Source organism: Haliotis rufescens, unplaced genomic scaffold, assembly GCF_023055435.1.
Source record: "Haliotis rufescens isolate VD_foot unplaced genomic scaffold, xgHalRufe1.0.p SCAF_3, whole genome shotgun sequence".
Classification (NCBI taxonomy): domain Eukaryota; kingdom Metazoa; phylum Mollusca; class Gastropoda; order Lepetellida; family Haliotidae; genus Haliotis; species Haliotis rufescens.
The window spans coordinates 29,300,079-29,322,430 of record NW_025964001.1 but is presented as its reverse complement, the minus strand read 5'-3'; the positions used below and the strand labels follow the sequence as shown (position 1 = coordinate 29,322,430).

General features: G+C 43.2%; 2 protein-coding genes across 2 annotated transcripts in view; both read right to left on the bottom strand.

The window, feature by feature from the left end:
* Nucleotides 1–2,042: 2,042 nt before the first annotated feature.
* Nucleotides 2,043–11,573, bottom strand: LOC124145371 (dehydrogenase/reductase SDR family member 7-like). Its single transcript, XM_046515124.2, has 9 exons — nt 11,417–11,573; nt 10,795–10,950; nt 10,183–10,332; nt 9,429–9,538; nt 8,194–8,386; nt 7,013–7,059; nt 5,656–5,775; nt 3,953–4,119; nt 2,043–2,549 (listed from the first exon to the last, which is right to left on the bottom strand). The coding sequence occupies exons 2-9, from the start codon at nt 10,913–10,915 to the stop codon at nt 2,483–2,485; spliced, it is 975 nt and encodes a 324-aa protein (XP_046371080.2). The 5' UTR covers nt 10,916–10,950; nt 11,417–11,573; the 3' UTR covers nt 2,043–2,482.
* A 6,528-nt stretch (nt 11,574–18,101) lies between these two features.
* Nucleotides 18,102–22,352, bottom strand: part of LOC124146322 — a 5,910-nt gene continuing 1,659 nt past the window's right edge. Inside the window, exons 3-4 of the mRNA XM_046516570.2 lie at nt 20,749–21,631; nt 18,102–19,507 (exon numbers count right to left, since the gene is read on the bottom strand). Of these exons, the coding sequence (XP_046372526.2) occupies nt 18,102–19,507; nt 20,749–21,631 (2,289 nt within the window). The remainder of the gene's footprint in view (nt 19,508–20,748; nt 21,632–22,352) is intronic.

The window sequence follows — 22,352 nt, the reverse complement described above, 5'->3', positions numbered from 1 at the left end:
GTAATTACCAGCTGGCGTAAACATAGTCCTGGAAAATGTCAAGGTTGCGTGTCATGGTCATCCCAGCTGCCACCAAAACAATATTTGCAAGGAGGTAACCTCATAACCCTGACCCAGTACACACAACTTGCAGGGAAAGAAAAACAAATATGCGATGTGGTAAATTTTGTTTCGTTGATTGTCTGTGACAATCACTTCATTTGACAGGGGGTTCGTGTCGTGATATCATTATGTGAGGGGCCTAAATGAAATGGGAGTATGGTCAATTGTCAAATATATTTAATGTCATCTTCTTCATTGACAAATGCCAATTAGCGTTGAGTTAACAAACCAGTGGTTGATATTGTGAGCATTTCACATTTGATCCACGCCATCGGTGTACAATTTAGTTCATTAACTAAAACAAGGAATACCAAAGTAGTCACATTTTGATGTACGATGCTACTAACCATCAGCCATTACAACGAACCACTCCGCATTTATACAGTCTCTTTCTGTCCCTTCTTACATGGACGCCCTGGAAAAGGATGGGCATATAGCCGAAATTGTAGCGCCGCGTGTTCCTTGTTTGCTTGTGGGAGCGCTGGGGTAGCCTAGTGGTTAAAGCGTTCGCTCGTCACGCCGAAGACCCGGGTTCGAGTCCCGACATGGGTACAATGTGTGAAGACCATTTCTGGTGTTCCCGCCGTGATATTGCTGGAATATTGTTAAAAGCGGCGTAAAATAATACTCACTCATTGTTTGATATTCAACACCACAGTCAGCAATATTCTGGGTGTATGACAACGGCATGTGACTAGTAGGGTCTGGACCAGGCATAAAAGTCACTGAACGTCTCACGCTGTTGGGCTGCGCTGATTCACAGTCGACCAAATCGCCGATCCCGACCAACAACCCATGAAGTCGTCTCGTACGACTAGTATAGATTGCTGTGGATCGATTCTATCCCCCATTCCCATCGGGTAGCGTTAGAATAAAAAGGTATGGAATTATATATAAATAGATATACACATAAACAATTAGTTGTTATTGGGTTGGTGTTAAAAATCGAGAAATAATGGTGTTGATGACAGTAAACGTGTTTTAAGGTGATAAGAGCCTAAATAAACATATTTCAATTGGAAAACCCACTTGTGTCAACTTGTATATACTATCTACATGTATATGACAGCTGTCTGTAATTAATCGAGTCTGGACCAGACAATCCAGTGATTGCATTGACAACCTGAGACTGACATCTACGCAATTGGGATACGATGGCATGCATTAACCAAGTCAGCGCGTCTGGTCACCTGATCCCGTTAGTCACCAGTTACAAGCATGGATGTTGAAGACCAATTTTAACCCGGATATTCACGGGTACTTTATGTAAATGTGCTGGTCATAATAATTGTTTATACGTGTTCATTTTCAATGAATAAAGCATTAACTGAACATCACTAAAACAACATGACATTTAGTTACCCTGGAGACACGGATCCGTGTATATATTTATATATTATATTCTACACTCCCAGGGAGCTTATAATGTCTTAGGCGCCAGAATGTTAGCAGGAACGTTTCAGTCTTAAAATTGTGTATGTTGGTTGACTGCTGTGAATAATCATCAACGCTTTAATTGTTTGATATGTTAACGTAATGGTCGTCGCCAAACTACAGACTGGGGAGACTTTGGAGCGCCGTGAGACTTTGCGAACCTAGAGAGCATCGTGGTACAAGGGAGGCTACTCTCATTCCCAACTCAAAATTTCAACACAGACCAACCTGTAATGCGTTTGTTGTTTTCAATATGGATTCAGTGCATCTTGCCCTTGCACATAAACGTACAACGACAAATAAACAATCAATTTATCATAATCATTTCAGCAAATTCGTGGGACCTCCGTTTGTTTTAAAGAATTTTGGTCCCGGACGGAAGTCTCCTTGATAATTTGAGGCAACTGCGCTCCTCATGTGGTCATCGTTGCTAATACTCCTTCATGCGAGTAATGCCACGTGCTATCCATGTCGGTATAATCACACAACAAATATATACACTGGTAAAATACTTTATTCACAAGTTGTTTCAGTAAAAGCATAGATAAATGCTTTGATCAATAACATGTGGACATATCACAAACTAAAATAAATTTCCAACATCGAAAAATACATGATCATAATAATTAAACAAAAGTATGCAATTCCTGAAATATATTTAACCTCAGAAGTGCCTTGTAAGAAGGGATATTGACACTTCTCGGTAAACAACAATGTCATTGAATATACTACTTAGAACACCCGATTCATTCGTATTATAGTTGATCTGTGTCAGTATTGTACTATGAAATAATTGGGTGATCTGTAATTTCTTGTGTAGTATGAGTATAAATATTCATACAATCTGTCTCCATAAAAAATATCCCGAAATTTTAAAAGTTTTTAAAACAAGTTGTTCAAGTAGTGTTGACAGGGTTTGTTCCATCCTGGGGGTGTGTACTTCACGTCAATGTAAACTGGCATTCCCTGCCTTCACTTTGCGGTAGCGCGTCTGGCCGAGTCTCACACCAATTCTGTAAACATGAAGTTAAAGATGTTAAGGTTCAGTTCTGCTAAACATCGTGGGTGTTAACAATATTGCAGGATACGCTAACGTTTTCGCGGTCATCACTGTTGTTTCGTGATTCCTTAACATTTGGAGGTGAAAGTGATGCATGTCTTAGACGTTTTCTAAAAACACGGACACGGTTTTGGTGTGCTGGCCAACCTATGATGAATCAGGGCAAGCGGGGGCACGGGTGACCCAGTCGTCTAAGGCGCCGTGATTCGCTGTGCAGAGTTGCGTCCCTCGGGCACGCCAGAAACCGATGATTGTGGGTTCGAATCCCGGTTCGCCCCGATTATGTTTCTAGGTTTGTCAGCACCATACCCGTGCTCGTGGGTTTCACCGAAGTGGTCAACGTCTGAGACCTGCATCACTTCGGGCTTTCCTCCAACATTAAGCTGACACGCCGTGACATAACTGAAATAATGTTAAAAGCGGCGTTAAACCCAACTCATTAACTCACTCACTCCGGGCAAGACTGGGATAAAAAAAAACACGGGCGCGCACAGCTGTTCCCCATTCTTACAGGACCCGTGAAGATCCGGGGTGGAATAGGTCTTCAGCAACCCATGCTTGCCGTAAAAGGTGACTATGCTTGTCGTAAAAGGCGACTAACGGGATCGGGTGGTCAGGCTCGCTGACTTGGTTGATGCATGTCATCGATCCCAATTGCGTGGATCGATGCTCATGATATTAATCACTGGATTGTCTGGTTCAGACTCGATTATTTACAAACCGCCGTCATATAGCTGGAATATTGCTGAGTGCGGCGTTAAACAACAAACCAACCAACCAACCCTTCTTACAGTGAGATTGGCAATGTACGGTTTGCCTTCTACATCATGTTCATTCGAGTTAATTCACATTGACAATCCCAGCAAGATGGAGCAAGATGGAGTCTATACTAAAAGTTTAGGATTTAAGGAAGAGAATATATGGATGTCAGCTTCTTTATTATCATCAGGTGATGAAGGAGTAAGCATATACTCCGAAACGTTGTGTTCCTCATAATACAGAAGTTGACATCCATATGTTCTCTTCCTTATGTGTACCACTTCTAAATGCCTTTCAAAGACCAGTATAGGATTTGTTTGCGTGTTGTTTAACGTCGCACTCAACAATATTCCAGCTCCAGCGGTCTGTAAATAATCGAGACAAGACCAGAGAATCCAGTGGTTGATATCAATACCATCGATCTCCGCAATTAGGATACGATGACATGTATCAGCGAGCCTGACCACCCGATCCCGACAAGCATGGGTTGCTGAGATCTATTCTAATCCGGATTTTCCCCGGGTTCAAACAGTACGATATCATGTTTTTTACCATATTTCAATTATTGAATAAGATGTCGCTAATAAGGGCACGCACTTTCTTGCAATAGCAGGGAAGTACTGGAACAGGTAGCAGTAGGTGAGTTCTGGGTTCCGTGACACCCACACTTCATCCAGTCTGTTGCTCATGGCGACGGCAATCAGTTGGGCGCATCGATCTGTAGCCATCCTGTTTTCGGAAGACCTCATCTCCACACCAAGACCCTGGGATAATACACAGAACATTGGCACTCAAGTCTTATCAACCTCGATTATCAAGTGCAGTATATATCTGTACACTGGATAATCGAGGTTGATGTGCTAAGTTAGAAATAGAAGACATGGAGATTGTGACGCCCCTTCCGCAACGCAGCTATGGTGGCGATGGATCCATCGATAGATAGCACAAAATTCTATCCATTTGAATGTGCGGATAATTTTCGCTTCGTGCGATTTGAATTGTTCTGAAAGGAATCGTTGGTATCGAATATGACCTGTATATTCATCATAGAAGAATGAATGTATAATACACTAGATAATCGAGGATGAGCTTTGTGGGAGTGAGTGAATGTTGTTAACATGCCTGTGATTCTTGTAAAACAATATTTATTTCGTTGAAAAATTAAAAGAAACAGTTCTGCCTCGGGTTTTACTAGTGTTCACCTGATGTATGACACAATTGATTGAATGGACTGTCATTCAAAGAGAAAAGGATGTTATATGTTGTGAAACCTTTAACCATGAAGTAAGGAAAGTGAGGCTGTGTAAAGTGGTTTGGTGGTTGCGAAGGTAATGTATATTCAGTCTAATTACTCAGTGTAATTTCCTAATATACTTAGTATGTGGTTAGAATCATGTTAAGTATCCGCGAAGTTGCTAAAGCTTTTCTTTAGATACAAAATCTTCAAAAAATGTGACGATATGGCTACAGTAAGTGCAGATGGTAGTGTATACAAAGAAATGATAATCATTATTATCTACACAAAGTTTTAGCTCGATCACTAATATTCTTTTACATTAGAATTTTATTTTCAATTCTGAAAAAAACTGCACCTATTTTAATCTACATCTGAACCACATACGTATCCTTCCGAAAAAACACATCCTGGGACTTCCAGAGTACTACAAGAGAACTTCCTTAAGATGTTTCACAACCTGAACAATTTTACTTCGTTAAACACATTTGCATATTTCAAGGCCATAGTATATCTCCGTTGAATTATGATGCAAGACAGGTTCCTCTCTTCATCAGTGTCGGAGAAGTTCACGGACGACCAACGTGGTCCCCCATATGCTCCTCCTTTCAAAGTAGTCACAGTCGTATTATTGTCTGCAACCAAAATCCAAGCCCCTACCACCCACCCCAACCTAACAGATTAAACGGTGCGTTTCTTAGTAGTTGTCGTAGGACTAAAATCTTTCACTGCATCACTTTTGTGGATCGTATCTCAGCTTGTTTTCCTGGGCCCACTTGCACAAAGCGATCTTAGCGCTAAGATGATCGAAACTCCCTTACTTTAACATAGGCTTACAATAGTCGTAGCGCTAAGATCGCTTTGTGCAAGTAGGCCCTGGTCCACTTGCACAAAGCGAGTTTAGCGCTACCACGATATTAGCTTGGATGCTTCAACATAGACTTATGACCTATATCATTCTGTTCAAGTGGCCACTGAACGTCCACCTCAACAAGAAAATGTTTACAATTTCTTGGTAGCTTTAATATGCTCCAGCAACATGACCTCCTTGTTCCTCTGGACATACCTCGCCACGTTCCTCAGTGAAGGCCGCCTTGAGAGCATCTGAGAAGACTGGTCCAGGACAGACCATCGTTATCTTGATGTTATCGTCGTAACCCTCGATGCGTAGACTCTCGAACCAACCCTTGTGTAGAAACACATACCTGTTACTTTGGAGAGTTTGTTTCGTTTGTTTGTTGTTTAACGCCGCTCTCAGCAATATTCCAGCTATATGACGGTGGTCTGTAAATAATCGAGTCTGGACCACACAATCCAGTGATTGACATCATGAGCATCGATCCACGTAATTGTGATACGATGACATGCATCAACCAAGTCAGCAATCCTGACCCCCCGATCCGTTTGTCGCCTCTTACGACAAACATAGTCGCCTTTAACGGCATGCATGGGCTGCTGAAGACCTATTCTACCCCGGATGTTCACGGGTCACTTTGGAGAGAAACACCCAACAGAAACATTCCACACAAATAAGACACGGATAATTAACTGTTCCTTCACATGAATACTTTCTGAAAATCAACATGTTGGTACAGTAAACTACGTTTATAACGAACACGCTTATAACGAACTGACGGATATAGCGAACTTATTTTTAGTCCCGACCATTTGTTGTATATATGTTGTATGTATGCTTATAACGAACAACGGTTATTACGAACTAAATTTAGTGGCCCCCTCGAGTTCGTTATAACCGTAGTTTACTGTATTTCGATGAAGGAAGTACTGTGCACAACTTGACTTGAGCACCGATGTAGAATATACGTCATCACATTCACAGAGGCTCTACGGACCTAGCTACAGCTATGACAGTGCGTCAGTCCTCACAGAGTCCGACATAGCTCTATAAAACTGGCGCCGTTGTTCGGTAGCTCGCCTGAATATGCATAATAATTTTTAACTGTTTTGTTTGTTTGTTAATATGAATTTCATTTCAACTTTGGGTGCTTTTCCGCTGGTTTACAATCTCTGATAAAAAAACCCAACTAAATTAATCTGAGAAATAAAAGTTAATCGTAAAGCTATTTCACCAGTTCACTATAATGGCAATTCCAAAGATATAAACACAAACATAAATGTCACAACATTTGGGATTTGGAGGAAATTATTCTTGTAATGGCCTTGTGCACACTTGTGTAGTGATGAAACAGGGGGCGGTAACGAATAAGGAGGAGCTTAGATCCTGGTACTGGTAAGGGACGCAACTCTCTACAGCGAATTGAGTCACCTAAAACAATTGGGCGCATGTCCAGTTTTTCAAAAGAACACACATAAAGACATACAATCGTTCGGCACTGAATATATAAACAGGCCACACAGTCAAGATTCATTCATCCATAACATTAACAGCTCTAGATACCTACATGCAGTGCGTGTTTTGATCCACAATACGACCCGATCCCAGGAGCACCTGAACAACACAGAACAACAGGGTGACCACAAAACAATACTTCAGTCGTGGGCCTTACACCGCGGACGTGTTTTCTGCTGAAGGTTGACATAATCCAGCAGTTTCTGTACAAATTACTTTTTGGGGGTCCATTGTACCTACTCCGGGTGTGCATCCGAGTTTTTGAATGTCTAAAGAGTCAACTGTCTGAGGGTTATTCTTGACGAGTCGTTTGTGTTCCATTTTGTAAACATGTGCAATTCTGGTACGGACCTATCTTCCCGAGGCAAGAGCGTCCACTAGCCTTTTTTAACCCTTGCCACATCCAGCCTACTTTCCTGTGCTAAATATGATTGGACTAGCGCACAAATCGATAGTCCAATGAGAGAAAGTTTCACAAAACCAACATCCACGACTGGTACACCTTCGTATGGAAGTGATTTACCGCTGCCTTTCTTTGTTGACACGGATATGTCTTCTTCATCTTTTGTGTCAGGGATGAAATCGCGAATGTTTACGTTATCTGATCGATTAGGTGGCCGCCTCTTGTAGCCGCCATCTTTGAGAAGCTACACGAGATCGGAACAGCGATCTGATTGGATATCGCGTTTTCATAACAAGGGGCACAACTCGTGATCTACGTCAGGGTCGAGCCAAGAAAAGTGGCCTTGGTGTGGCAAGGGTAGAAACTAGGCTTGTGAACACGCTTGCCTCAGGAAGATGGTACAGACCACGAGTCACTGAGATCTTGATTCCACATATTGGCTCAGAACAGTTATTTTTTTCCGTTTTCACAGAGAATTGTTAATTTGCGCGAAAACATAACATTATATATAACAGAATGTCCTTTTTTAGGCTAAGCATGCTGCTGTTGGTGATGTTGGTGACTGAACCCGAAGGATACCACAGGGTGGGGATTCCGGGATACAGCCGGTGCCTACAAACCCATGCTTGTGGTAAGAGACGACGAAGTGGATCGCATGGTGAGTCTCGTGGCTTGGTTGATTGTATGTCAGTGTGTGTGGGGTGTTGCTTATATCAATCACTGGTTTATCTGACCCAGACTCGATGTAGAGCGTGCATTGCTGACTCCAGAATAAAACAACAAATAACTCCGGAATAAAACAACAAATCAACAAACATATAACTACTTACCAAACTTGCCAGCAACGCTGGAGACAACAACCACCTGTCCTTGTTTACGCTGTACCATGTGAGGCAGGACAAGCTTGGTGAGGGAAACAGGTCCGAGGGTGTTGAGCTCCAAGCACTCCTTGTCCACCTCCAGGCTGGTTCTCAACCACAGAGCTCGCTGGGAGCGCCCAGCATTGTTCACCAGGCAGTCAATCTGAAATAACATGTAACCCAGAATAGTTAGCAGAGAATCTGAGTTTCAAGACGTGGTCGTTGGTAAAGTAAAACATGAAAAGGATATAGAAACAAGTGATTTCATCAGGTGTATAAGTAATAAATATGGAAAAAAACCAGAGTCCAGATATTCGTGCTTTTCACAACTCCTTTATCCACACAAGATCTTTCGCCGTTCAACGGCGCTTCGGGTTATCTTGTGTGGATAAAGGAGTTTTGACAAGCACGATCATCTAGACTCTGTTCTCTCTCTCTTTCTCTCTCTCTCTCTCAACGTAATTGAGACCCATCAATGCAACAAAGATAGATAGATAGATAGATAGATAGAAAGATAGATAGATATTATTACGTTTAGTGTAAGTTACAGGTCTTGCCATCATGGATGCTTGTTTTCTTAAAACATACAGAGAGCAACTGATATGAGCAAGAAATACACATGTACATTTTGAGACACTGAGAAAACGTATACTCTACTTTAACCCGAAATCAGAAAAGATTTGCGTTTTTGCGTTCAAGTCCATTTCCAAACACATCGAAAGAGATTAGAACACGTCCGACAAAATTGTATGATTATCTCACACCTAAATATCCAGTACCACTTATGTTGATTTCCGTGGCCATATTCCCAAATATTACAAAAAAATCGAGTAATACTATGCGTTTTCAAAGTGTCTGAGTATATGTATAATACAACTGTACAAATTTATGTTTCTTTGAGCAATTCGCTGTTACCAAGATTTGAAAGCGTGTATGACTAATTGCAGTTGATTATACATAGAAAACAGTTTTATTTGAATCAAGTTGGGGACAAGTGATACTTGTACAAATATTTGCCCCCCCCCCCCCCCCCGTCAAAAAAGTTAACAACGGCCTTGTACAATAATGTGATGATAGATGAGTGAAAAAAAAAAATATTAATAACATAATTAAAATAGAAACCCTAGAGTAAAAACTCAATTGCTCAAAATATTATCTGAAGCTCTGTTATAACTTAAAGAAATGTGTGGATGTTTGTCACTGACTTGTTTGAAGTGGGTGATGACAGTGTCCACTGCCTGCTGGTGTGTTCCCCTCTGGACCAGGTCCAGGGGAACAACCAGAATGTCCCCTTCTTGGACACCGCCGTACCGAGCTGAAATACCGTACAGAGTAACAGAGTGAGTGAGTATGGCTTTACGCCGCTTTAAGCAATATTCCACCAATATCACGGCGGGTGACACCAGAAATAGGCTTCACACATTGAACCCATGCTTGGAATCGAACCCGGGTCTTCGGCGTGACGAGCCAACGCTTTAACAACTAGGCTACCCCAACGCCCTGAAGTAACTGGTAGTCATTCAAGTATTGGTCATGCCTGCTTACACGTGCCAAGATGGACATTTATACAACTTTCGGTCCGCAAGTCCTGAGGGTACCCCACCTCTCTTTCGCACCCTTAATAAACAGTGAAGTTCCAGGGTAGAATAGGTCTTCAGGAACCCATGCTTGCCGTACAAGCTTGCCGGTCCAGGTAATTGTTGCTCTTGGTAATAATCACTGGATTGTCTGGTCCAGACTCGATTATTTACAGACCGCCGTCATGTAGCTGGAATATTGCTGTGTGCGGCGTAAAACAACAAACCAACCAACCATACCACATTAAACCATTTTATTTTTTATAACAGCCGACCGTAGTGGAGCAGAAAACTAACAAATAAACACGAGTTTTTATGGTACCAACAAAACAATTTTCCCGTCAAAAGTCTGTAAAGCAAGTTAAAAAAAGTGTGGCCTTACCTAAACAATTTTTCTTGACCCGGTTGAGTTCCTGTTCCCGCCTTGCTGACAGAATCAGACGACATCCGGCTTCTGCAAGCCTGTACGCGAGTCCTTCACCTATACCGCTAGAGGCGCCCGTCACCCACACGACCTTGCCCTTCAGTCGCTCTGGAAATATTATAATACACCACAATCTTAAATAGTGCAGGATGAAAGTCTTTATTAGCTTTCCTTTGCAACACAGTTAGACCAAGCTTATCTTGACGATATTCATTGAATAATTTAAAACCCTCCAACTTTTTAAACTGTTGTAGGAATTATGAATAGTGATAGGTACATTTATCCCTTAATACCAAGCTCCAGGTACGTGCGATCTTAAAACGTGTTTGGGTCTTGCGTTATCAGCCCCATACCTGTGTTCATGGGTTTTACCACAGTAGTAAGGGTTTAACAACTCCATTCCGGCTTTCCTACCACATCAAGCCCACATGTCGTGACAACAGAAACAATGTTGATAGCCGCAACCTCACTCACTCACTCACTTATTCACTCACTCACTCACTCACCCACCCAATCCCACTCACTCACTCACTCACTCACTCACTATCATTAACTGAATCCTAGCTTCACCTGGGGATCGTCCAAACATTTCCGCCCATTGCAGTGTGAGGTCACAGTCGGAGAAGATGAGTCGGAGGACCTGGACGACGAAGATAGTGACCAGTGCTGACACCAGCAACTCCAGCATCATCCCGGTCTGTTGTTTATCAAATATGAAGTGTTGTCCTTCACGAGAAAAAGGTCAAAGGTTACTTCTAATACAGTAGCTAATATATATTTGGCTAAGTTCTCGGTCTTTACACGATGACATACGACAAGCATGTTTTCAACCTGATAATTACGATTAGAATATTAATCATTCTGATTTTATATATCTATAACAATTTTACTGTTTGGGTATGGCATGTACATTTATATTTATCATTATTGTGTATATTTGAACAACCAATATTTCATTATTTCGCAAAAGCAATCATAACAAAATTGGTGGAAGTAAAACATTTTTACGAGCAATGGTAGCTGTTGATGTGATTTTACTGCAGCCGCGACTTATCTCGCTAAATTTCCTCAATCATCAAAATATGTTGTATTTTATTAGCGCTTCAATCAGTATTCGAAGGTTGATAATGAAAGAGTTATGCATCACGTGCGAGACGCATACACTCCTTTGCCAGTACGTATACATACTCACGTGTATCGTCTGTTTTCCTGGAAACTTATGTTTCTATAAAATGTTGAACGAGTCGTACTGAAAACTGATTAATCACTCTATACACTGCAAAAACTCACACCGACGTTCTAAATATCGGCATGTGACTTTGATTGCCTCCCTTTGAAAACAAAAGGGAGGTAATCGCGGTTGACAATTTCTGTAAACTGGTTCCGCGTTTTGTTCGCGAAGCAAGCTTAACACTTATAGTCACCAGGCAGCGACCAAATATATGAAACAAATTAGCGAGGTAATATTAATTTTGTCGTGACCACTTTTATTTCACAAACAAACTCTATGTAGTCAGCTTTTTATTCTCTTTCGATACCGTAGACCAAAGAATGATTTATTTATTGTTGTCCAAACACTGCCTATGTGAATTCTGCAACCGCCTGTCAACTCGTTTTGATAGACAGGAGCCCAGTCAACTATTTATTTCACCTACCTCTATCTTTTGACTCGCCCATTCACCTACTTCACACGCATCATTTGACTCCACTCGGCTAATTCCGTTATCTTATTGTCTCACGATGACCTTGAGGATTATCTCAAAGTATTGACCTCTGTTCTATAATAGCCCGAAGTAGACACACAATGTCGTTTGACAAAGTAATTGTCCTTCTTGGTATGAAACGGACTTCTTTACTTCCGTGGAACTTTACCTCACCGATTTTGAATCCAAGATGGTTCATTTTACATGATTTACGTATCACAAAACATATTTACTTATCAAAATAAAACTCAGTGTACTTAATCATATTGTCAGATACCACTACTCACCCACTACGCCCCTACCGACACAATACATACACCCCTACTCACCCACTACGCCCCTACCAACCCACTACGTACACCACTACTCACCAACTAGGCCCCTACCAACCCACAACGTACATCACTACTCACCCACTACGTACACCACTACTCACCAACTAGGCCCCTACCAACCCACAACGTACATCACTACTCACCCACTACGTACACCACTACTCACCCACTACGCCCCTACCAACACGTACACTACGTACACCAATACTCACCCACTACGCCCCTACCAACCCACTACGTACACCACTACTCACCCACTACGCCCCTACCAATCCACTACCTACACCAGTACTCACCAACTATGGCGCTACCAACCCACTACGTACACCACTACTCACCCACTACGACCCTACCCATCCACTACGTACACCACTACTCACCCACTACGCCCCTACCCACCAACTACGTACACCACTACTCACCAACTACGCCCCTACCCACCAACTACACCCCTCCCCACCCACTACGAACACAACTTCTCACAATCTACGCCTCTACCCTCCCACTACAGTCCTATCCATCCACTACGAACACCGCAACTCACCCTTTGCGCCTCTACCCTCCCACTACAGTCCTATCCATCCACTACGAACACCGCAACTCACCCTCTACCCTCCCACTACAGTCCTATCCATCCACTACGAACACTGCAACTCACCCTCTGCGCCTCTACCCTCCCACTACAGTCCTATCCATCCACTACGAACACCGCAACTTACCCTTTGCGCCTCTACCCTCCCACTACAGTCCTATCCATCCACTACGAACACCGCAACTCACCCTCTACCCTCCCACTACAGTCCTATCCATCCACTACGAACACCGCAACTCACTCTCTGCGCCTCTACCCTCCCACTACAGTCCTATCCATCAACTACGAACACCGCAACTCACCCTCTGCGCCTCTACCCTCCCACTACAGTCCTATCCATCCACTACGAACACCACAACTCACCCTCTGCGCCTCTACCCTCCCACTACAGTCCTATCCATCAACTACGAACACCACAACTCACCCTCTGCGCCTCTACCCTCCCACTACAGTCCTATCCATCCACTACGAACACCACAACTCACCCTCTGCGCCTCTACCCTCCCACTACAGTCCTATCCATCCACTACGAACACCACAACTCACCCTCTGCGCCTCTACCCTCCCACTTCAGTCCTATCCATCCATTACGAACACCGCAACTCACCCTCTGCGCCTCTACCCACCCACTACAGTCCTATCCATCCACTAAGAACACCGCAACTCACCCTCTACGCCTCTACCCACCCACTACAGTCCTATCCATCAACTACGAACACCGCAACTCACCCTCTGCGCCTCTACCCTCCCACTACAGTCCTATCCACCCACTACGAACACCGCAACTCACCCTCTACGCCTCTACCCACCCACTACAGTCCTATCCATCAACTACGAACACCGCAACTCACCCTCTGCGCCTCTACCCTCCCACTACAGTCCTATCCATCAACTACGAACACCGCAACTCACCCTCTACGCCTCTACCCTCCCACTACAGTCCTATCCATCCACTACGAACACCGCAACTCACCCTCTACCCTCCCACTACAGTCCTATCCATCCACTACGAACACCGCAACTCACCCTCTGCACCTCTACCCACTCCCTCAACCCCTGACTTCCACCGTGGTTTAGTGGTAGAGCATGCGTCCGGAGAGCGGAAGGTCCGGGCTTCCATCCCCGGCCGTGTCATACCAAAATATGTTATATATGGTACTTGTTGTTTTTAAGCTCGGCTCGGCATTAAGGGGCTTAAACAAGGACTAGTCGGCACACAGTCAATATACTGTGTCTGAGTAGGGTATTCATGTTAAACTGCGGCCTAGTATCTCAGTGTGCTAGCACTATAAATTCGGCATTCGCCATAGAAGTGCAATAAACTTGAACGCGACGTTAAACCCTATTTCACCCCTATCAATGCACTACACCCCTACCTAAACGTGAAGACCCGGGGTAGAATAGGTCTTCAGCAACCCATGCTTGGCGACTATGCCTGTCGTAAGAGGCGACTAACAGGATCGGGCGGTCAGGCTCGCTAACTTGGTTGATGCATGTCATCGTATCCCTATTGCGTGGATCGATGTTCATGATGTCCAGACTCAATTATTTACAGACCGCCTTCATGTCGCTGGGATATTGCTGGGTGCGTCGTTAAAGAACAAACAAAACAAACCTACCTTCCCCCACGTCTCTACCCATTCACTATGCCCCTCATCATCTATTAAACCCCTACTCTTCCAATACATCCCTCCTCAATCACGAGACGCTTCCTCACCCACCACACGCCTTCTTGTTTACTACACTTTTACTCACCAACTTCACCCCTCCTCACCCACTACGCACTTACGACCAATTACACCCGACTCGTCCATTCACCTACTTCACACCTATACCCACCCACTACGCCCCTACACACCAACTTCACCCCTCCTCACCCACTACGCACCTACTACCAATTACACCCGACTCACCAATTCACCTACTTCACACCTATACCCACCCACTACGCCCCTACCCACCAACTTCACCCCTACCCACCCACTACGCACCTACTACCAATTAATTACACCCGACTCACCCATTCACCTACTTCACACCTATACCCACCCATTACGCACCTACCCACCAACTTCACCCCTCCTCACCCACTACGCACCTACCAATTACACCCGACTCACCAATTCACCTACTTCACACCTACACCCACCCACTACGCCCCTACCCACCAACTTCACCCCTACCCACCCACTACGCACCTACTACCAATTACATCCGACTCACCAATTCACCTACTTCACACCACTACCCACCCACTACGCCCCTACCCACCAACTTCACCCTCCTCACCCACTACGCACCTACTACCAATTACACCCGACTCACCAATTCATTACTTCACACCACTACCCACCCACTACGCCCCTACCCACCAATTACACCTCTTCTCACCCACTACGCCCTAATGCCACTTATTTTCAGAAGTCATGTTAACGTGAGATCATGCATACAGTAAGGAATCCATGCCACCATGATGCGTGATTGGGTATTGGATATCAAACGGAGCTTCTCTGACCACGATTCTCACTTAAACAATGACGACTGAAACACATAGATTATTTAACATGGGAAGACGGTTTATATCGACCGACACCAAGTCTCGACAAACAAAAGAATAGAACGAATCCGCACTGTTGACCTAACAGATCAGACTTGAAATTGATTTCTCGGTCAAGTCAAGAAGCTTGCGCGTCACACAGACCATTGCTGATGCTCTGCCATATGTCAGCCTTAATTAGATTTCTTTTCGAGATATTAAGATATCACATACCAGATAAGGACATGACTGGTAATGAAAATGCAGAATTCATAATCAACGTGTGTACACACCGGAGAATTGGAGGAAAGGTCTCAACAAATTAATTATTTCTTCTTTGAAGCTACAGTGTAATTGGCAGTTATTGTGTGTGTCCGTCTTTCATGGACCGCTTCTCCTTTGAAATCTCCAGACCAAACGTAGCTGGAACTTGGCATGCACGCATCTACCTTTATGATAACAGCGTTTGTCTTACGATTTATTCATGTCTTCTTTCATGATTTGAAAAAACAACAACAACTAATTGAAATATTTAGAAAATATTCAAATAGCTTCTGAACCCCATGACCTATAAAGGCGGGATAATGACTATTTGCCCTAAGATATTCAAATGTTTCATAAGCGTTCACCTGCAGCTTCGCGGATGCTTCTTGATAGTACGGGTGTAGGTCAAAAATTATTTAATATAAAAACCTTTATTACTTCTTTCCGAAACTGCTGAACCGATTGTGTTGAAACTTAAAATAAGGAATATTCACATAAAGGTGTACATATGCAGGTTTAAACAGTCTGAGGGTTAATTGTTTCATGAACAAATGTCTCCCGTGAAGATCTGGGTTAGAATTGTTCTTCAGCAACCAATGTTTGTCGTAAGAGGCGACAAAAAGGTTCGTGTGGTCAGGCTCGCTGACTTAGCTAATGCATGTCATCGTATCCAAAGTGTGTGCTCATTATGTCAATCACTGGATTGTCTGGTCCAGACTCGATTTTTACAGACCGCCGTCATATAGCTGGAATATTGCTGAGTGCGGCCGTAAACAACAAACATACAAAACATGAACAAATGTTGTTTTCCTGGAATCGTTTTCTGCAAGATTATTATATTTGGCATTTTAAAAGAAAGCTTACGTGTATAGGTTGACATACGATTTTATACCTTATTTTGTTGTAGGTTTACTCAGCATGTATCTCCTCGTTATAGGGGTGTATCTGTTTATTATTTATCAGAGGAGTTGAATGTTAACGCGGGGCGTAAAAGTGATGCTCGACATACATGTTCCGCCTTTTACTAGTGTCACTTGCACTTAAGCACTTTCACCGTGTGTTGCCATGACGCTATATCTCGGTAATAGCACTGAAAGTAGCCGTCTTGTATGCACTGGTAAATAAATGATGTGTCGGATTTTAGCTCTGTCGGCTTTACTGGTTCATTTGCTCCGTACACGCGGCAGTGATTCCCCAGTCGTCTAATTCGAGGTGCACAATTACCCCTCCATAACCGTGCCAGGAAACTATGATCGTGGGTTCGAATCCCAGAATTAGATCCCATTATGTTTCCAGGTATATCAGCACCTTTCCAGTGCTCGTTGGTTTCAACAAGGTGGTGTTACTTTGCAGACTTGTTTCGGGATTTGCTCCGACATCTAGCCAACACTGCAAGATTTAACTCAAATGCTGTGTTCAAAGTGGCGCTAAATACAACGCATTCACTCAGTGACTCACTGAAGCGCATGTCGTTAGTGGTGTGTCGTCAAACAAATGGAAACTGATGACCTTGTTTTGTAGGTTTATAAGGCTGCAATAGTGCAGCTCTATCCCACGGCCTCTCTATAATCGAGTCAGGGCCAGACTGATCAATGATTGATATTGTCAGCAGGGTCCCATGCAATCGGATACTTTGTTGTTTAAATTAGATTTACTGAATAAATATTGATGGTAAAGTTGATGATACGGGCAAAACCGTAGAAGTGGATGTAATACGGTATGCGGGGCTATCATCTTTTACCCGGAGGGAGGATGCGAATGAAGAATTTGTTTTGAACGTTATAATGAGACGATGTTAAAATGGTCACACGTTGGTTGATCAATGTTACAGCATTCAAGGCCTCGGTAAAGTGTTCAAAACGTTATACAGTAAACTACGGTTATAACGAACACGCTTATAACGAACTGACGAATATAACGAACTTACTTTTTGGTCCCGACTACTTGCTGTAGTCATGCTGTATATGTACTTATAACGAACTACGGTTATAACGAACTAAAACTAGTAGTCCCTTTGAGTTCGTTATAACCGTACTTTACTGTACTGTGGACATGTGGAGGACATATCCAAATAACACGCATCAGTGACGAAAATAATGTCCGATGCGATGCAAGTCCTTATTTTAACTTGTACGATATGTTGCCGTCCTTTTCAGGTGAACAATTGACTTGCCTTTGCATGTGTTTGGGATTGGTGCCACTGAAAGGCTCACCTTCTTACGAACACTTGGTATCATTGCTATTTGATATTCATTCATATACACATGCTCATGATGCATTCCGAATCGTAAATCTACTCTGCTGTTAGCAGAGATTATCCTGAATATGGGAAGGGTTTTGTCGCTTTTATTAATATGAATTCGATAGTGATATTACGAATGAACGAGTAATGAACGGTTTAATAAAAAAATAAAGTTAAAATAATGAAACCAACACTTAAGATATAGTTATTTTATCTTAACGATTGTTTCCTTTACATTCATGATTGGGTCAATCGCTGGCAAAACATTTGCAAACTTTTTAAGCAGACACATGGCTTTGTGCAGGGCATCGATTGCTGACGTTGCTGTTAACACCGTCTTCCCTTCAAGGCCACGTGTCCACGTGTTGTGGTACTTAGCCACCTTCCCATCAACAGTGTCCAGCAACACGTGAGGCACGTGCAGGAGAGTGGACATGATGTGTCCATGCAGACGATCAGTGACCACTACCCGACCGCGCTGAAGAAACGTGAATCCATTCACAGCAACAAGGAACATATTTTCGGTGGATTTCGACCCTTTAGCTGTCATCCACGTTCTCCAGTCTCCGACTGTGACTGATACGTTTGATGGGAATTCGGGAATTCTGTAATGAGCGGACTCTATGTCATTACGTGCCATCCACAGAATGTCATAGGAAGGCTGCAGGTATCTGGCCACTGATCCAATCTGAAAAGCAGAATCCGGCACAAGAAGGCGCCTAGTTCGTGGGAAATGCTTCGCAGCAAGTCTCAACGAGACAACGTCCCTCAAAAGCAGTGTCACGTTAGGGTGTCTCGCATACACCTTCTCAGTGTCGCCGATGTGAGTTCTGTCAAGATGTCTCGGATTAATCCATATACTCTGTGGCATTACAAATATATCAAAACCATGAAATATTTCAAACACTCTACCCCTCAGGACATCCGATTCTTTATAGGCGATCATATTCCCTCCGCCGTGGCATAACACAGCAACATTCTGGACGCCGTACAGTATAGCCTTGCCTCTTCCAGCCATTAGGTTCATATCACTACAAGCATATGTGCTGCAGTAGAAGATGACTTCTTTACCGAGCTCCTTCATCAGAAGCAGCTCCCCAGCACTGATAGAGGCATCCCCTTTATTCTCATGTACTGCCAGATCGGTCAACACAACGTAATCATAGCGCCCAATGAGACGACGAAATAAGTCTATTTGAATATCTCGACTCTTTCTTATGACGTCCTCGAATGTTGACATTGATGAAACATGTTTGTAAATATTGCTGTTCCAATCCATATCCAGTTGAATCGAGTTCCAATTGGAGACATGCAAATGGCGTCTGTTATCGCTAGCGTTACCGATATGAAGTCGGTTTGTAAGTAGAGTATGTTGTTGTGTCCCCTTTGATTCCAGCGGGGTATTCTGTACGACATTTACTCGGGAGGTAATCCAATGTTGAAACACGTCAAACGCGCTGGCCTCATTTCGCACATGTGCATTGTTTATTGACCCATCAACCAGAATTGTTGGAGACAAAGGGGTTCCAACTTGGACGATCAACAAAAGACATGTCACTACTGTAACCACATAGGTAAGGTTTTGTTGACAAGCGAACTTTATGTTTTTGCCTGCAAATAAAAGGAACGAAGAGTGAACAAATGGTGCAAATGTGGATTGAGGAAGGAAAGTATACACCTACAATAGTGAGTGAGTGAGTGAGTGAGTGAGTGAGTGAGTGAGTGAGTATGGTTTTACGCCGCTTTTAGCAATATTCCAGCAATATCACGGCGGGGGACACCAGAAATGGGCTTCACACATTGTACCCATGTCGGGAATCGAACCCGGGTCTTCGGCTTGACGAGCGAACGCTTTAACCACTAGGCTACCCGACCGCCCCACCTACACAATAAGTTGTTTTACTCTTACATATTGTTTTGCTGCGCCCTTTTGTGTTGTGAATAGTAAACACAAATCATACACTTTTTACTTTTTACATAATAAGAAATGAAAGAAATGTAGGCTAAAAAAGCATTCATCGTTGTGAAACTTTAAAATCTGAAACATTTCTTTTAGCAGAGATTTCTTGTGGATATTGAAAGGGTCTTGTCGCTTTTATTTGAGTCATACATTTCTTGACTTTGATGGACAGGGTTATGCCATAATTAAATATATGTATGTCAATTTGTGTTTTTCATGTATTGTTATCTTCCGCCTACGTGGTCTAGTGGTCTAGTGGTCTAGTGCATCTGCCCCGGCGAACAGAAGGTCGGTGGTTCGATACTCGGCCGCGTCATACCAAATAACGTTAAAAGATAGTATTTATTGTTACCCTGCCTGGCGTTTCCGCATAAATGGGATAAAACAAGTACTGTTCGGTACACTGTGTTTGAGTGGAGAATACATGTTTACCTGTGGCATGATATCTCAGGTGGCAAGCACTATAAAACAAAGTCCGGACTAGTACAAGCAGGTACAGACACACGTGCAAGCACCTCACTATATACGTGCAATAACCTTGAACGCGACGGTAAACCCCATTTCACCTCACCGCCACGCATATGGTTATTTTAAACATTTACCTATGCCATGTGCTATACCTTACCCAATGAGTAGTGAGAACGTGTTGATGTAAGTTTTAGACATCGAACATTTATGGCTAACAACGTCTGCATTGTTTGTTACGACGTATCATGGCTACTCCTGGTCCCTTCGTCAAAAGGAACAAAACGTAGCCAACAATAGTCGTTTCAAACAATAAAGATAATTGTTTTCCATAAATGTTTCATGTCTGTGTTCTTCCAACTGATATATGCCTTTATCAGAGAATAAACATGTAAGTTATATATCAGCTTATGAGTTCCACATCTACCTGTGATATCCTGAGCTCTCCCTCTGAAGGAATACACAGCTAGGCCCAGGGATGCTGTTGCCAGACCTATCAGGTTGAATGTTGTCACATGTCTTTGTCCAGCCACACACAGCAACAACACGACGGTAACACGTTTGAAGATGTTGATGACGGCGTGGGATACAACAGAGACTCTCTTCAGCACCATGGCAACGGACAAGTAGGAATACAGAGAGTGAGAGATGGCAGTTGTAGTTAAGAGAAGTGGTTTTAGTAAAACATCCTGATGGCAAATGAGCATTGATATACCAACACAAAGCACTGTGACAACAATTACTGTCGCTGTACGTTTCGAACTCCGTGGAATTATTATGCAACCTTGGATAAAACCGTTCTTCAGGAATATGTTTCTGAATCCTAGTGCGACATTTGACATCAGTACGATTAACACAGCTCCAAATTGCACGCCATCTTGAAGGGGGTCAACAATGAACATTAAACCACCTAGTCCAACGGTGACTAAGCTGACAATCATAGTCGAATCTGGACGGTATTGCTGTATTGCACACTGAATGACGGCGCTTGTGATTGGCTCTAGCATTCTGATGGCGAAAGCTGATGATGCTGGAATGAGTGCAAGGCTGTCATTGGTTAGAAATGTTGCTACCACGTGATAACATACAACCAGGAGTGAGTGAGTGCTGTCGTGAGACGCTGTTTTCAGCCGAACCTTGAACACACTGACGCATACAATCACTTGAATCATTGAGACAGTGAGGACGCCAGGTACAGGGCCAGGGGACAGACGGAGATACATGGCGGCCGATTGATGACAAATGAATGCTGTCACTGTCCACGTAAGGAAGATGAGGAGGTTGACAAAGACACTCGAAAGACAAAGAACCTGCAAAACAAGTGTCAGTGATAAATCTATTTCAATATCAAAACCATGAAATTAACGATCGCAGACTTTGCTTGTTTGTTTGTTTGTTTGTTTCTTGTTTAACGCCGCACTCAGCAATATTCCAGCTGTCTGTTAGTAATCGAGACTGGACCAGACAATCCAGTGATTGACAATATGAGCATCGATCCACGCAATTGGGCTCGATGACATGCATCAACCACGTCAGCGAGCCTGACCACCCGATCCCGTTAGTCGCCTCTTACGACAAGCATAGTCGCCTTTTACGGCAAGCTTGGGTTGCTGAAGACCTATTCTACCCCGGATCATCAGACTAACGATCATTTGATTCGCACTTATGTCGACTAACTTTATCAGCAGCATGGTGATTTGGAGCGCCTTAAACCACTATTTTACAGAAATGTAGATTTGTGAAGAAAATTCAAAGTGTGATTACACAGAATATAGTTTCTCCTTCAACAAAACTCATTAAAATTGTGGCCCCATAATGATCCGGGGTAGCATTGATCTTCATCAACCAATGCTTGTCGTAAGAGGCGACCATATGCTTATCACAAGTGGCGACTAAAAGGATCGGGTGGTCAGACTAGCTGACTTGATGCTTGTAATCGCATCCCAATTACGTTGATCGATGGTCATAATTTCAATCACTGGATTGTCTGGCCCAGACCGCCGTCATATAACTGGATTATTGTTGAGTGCG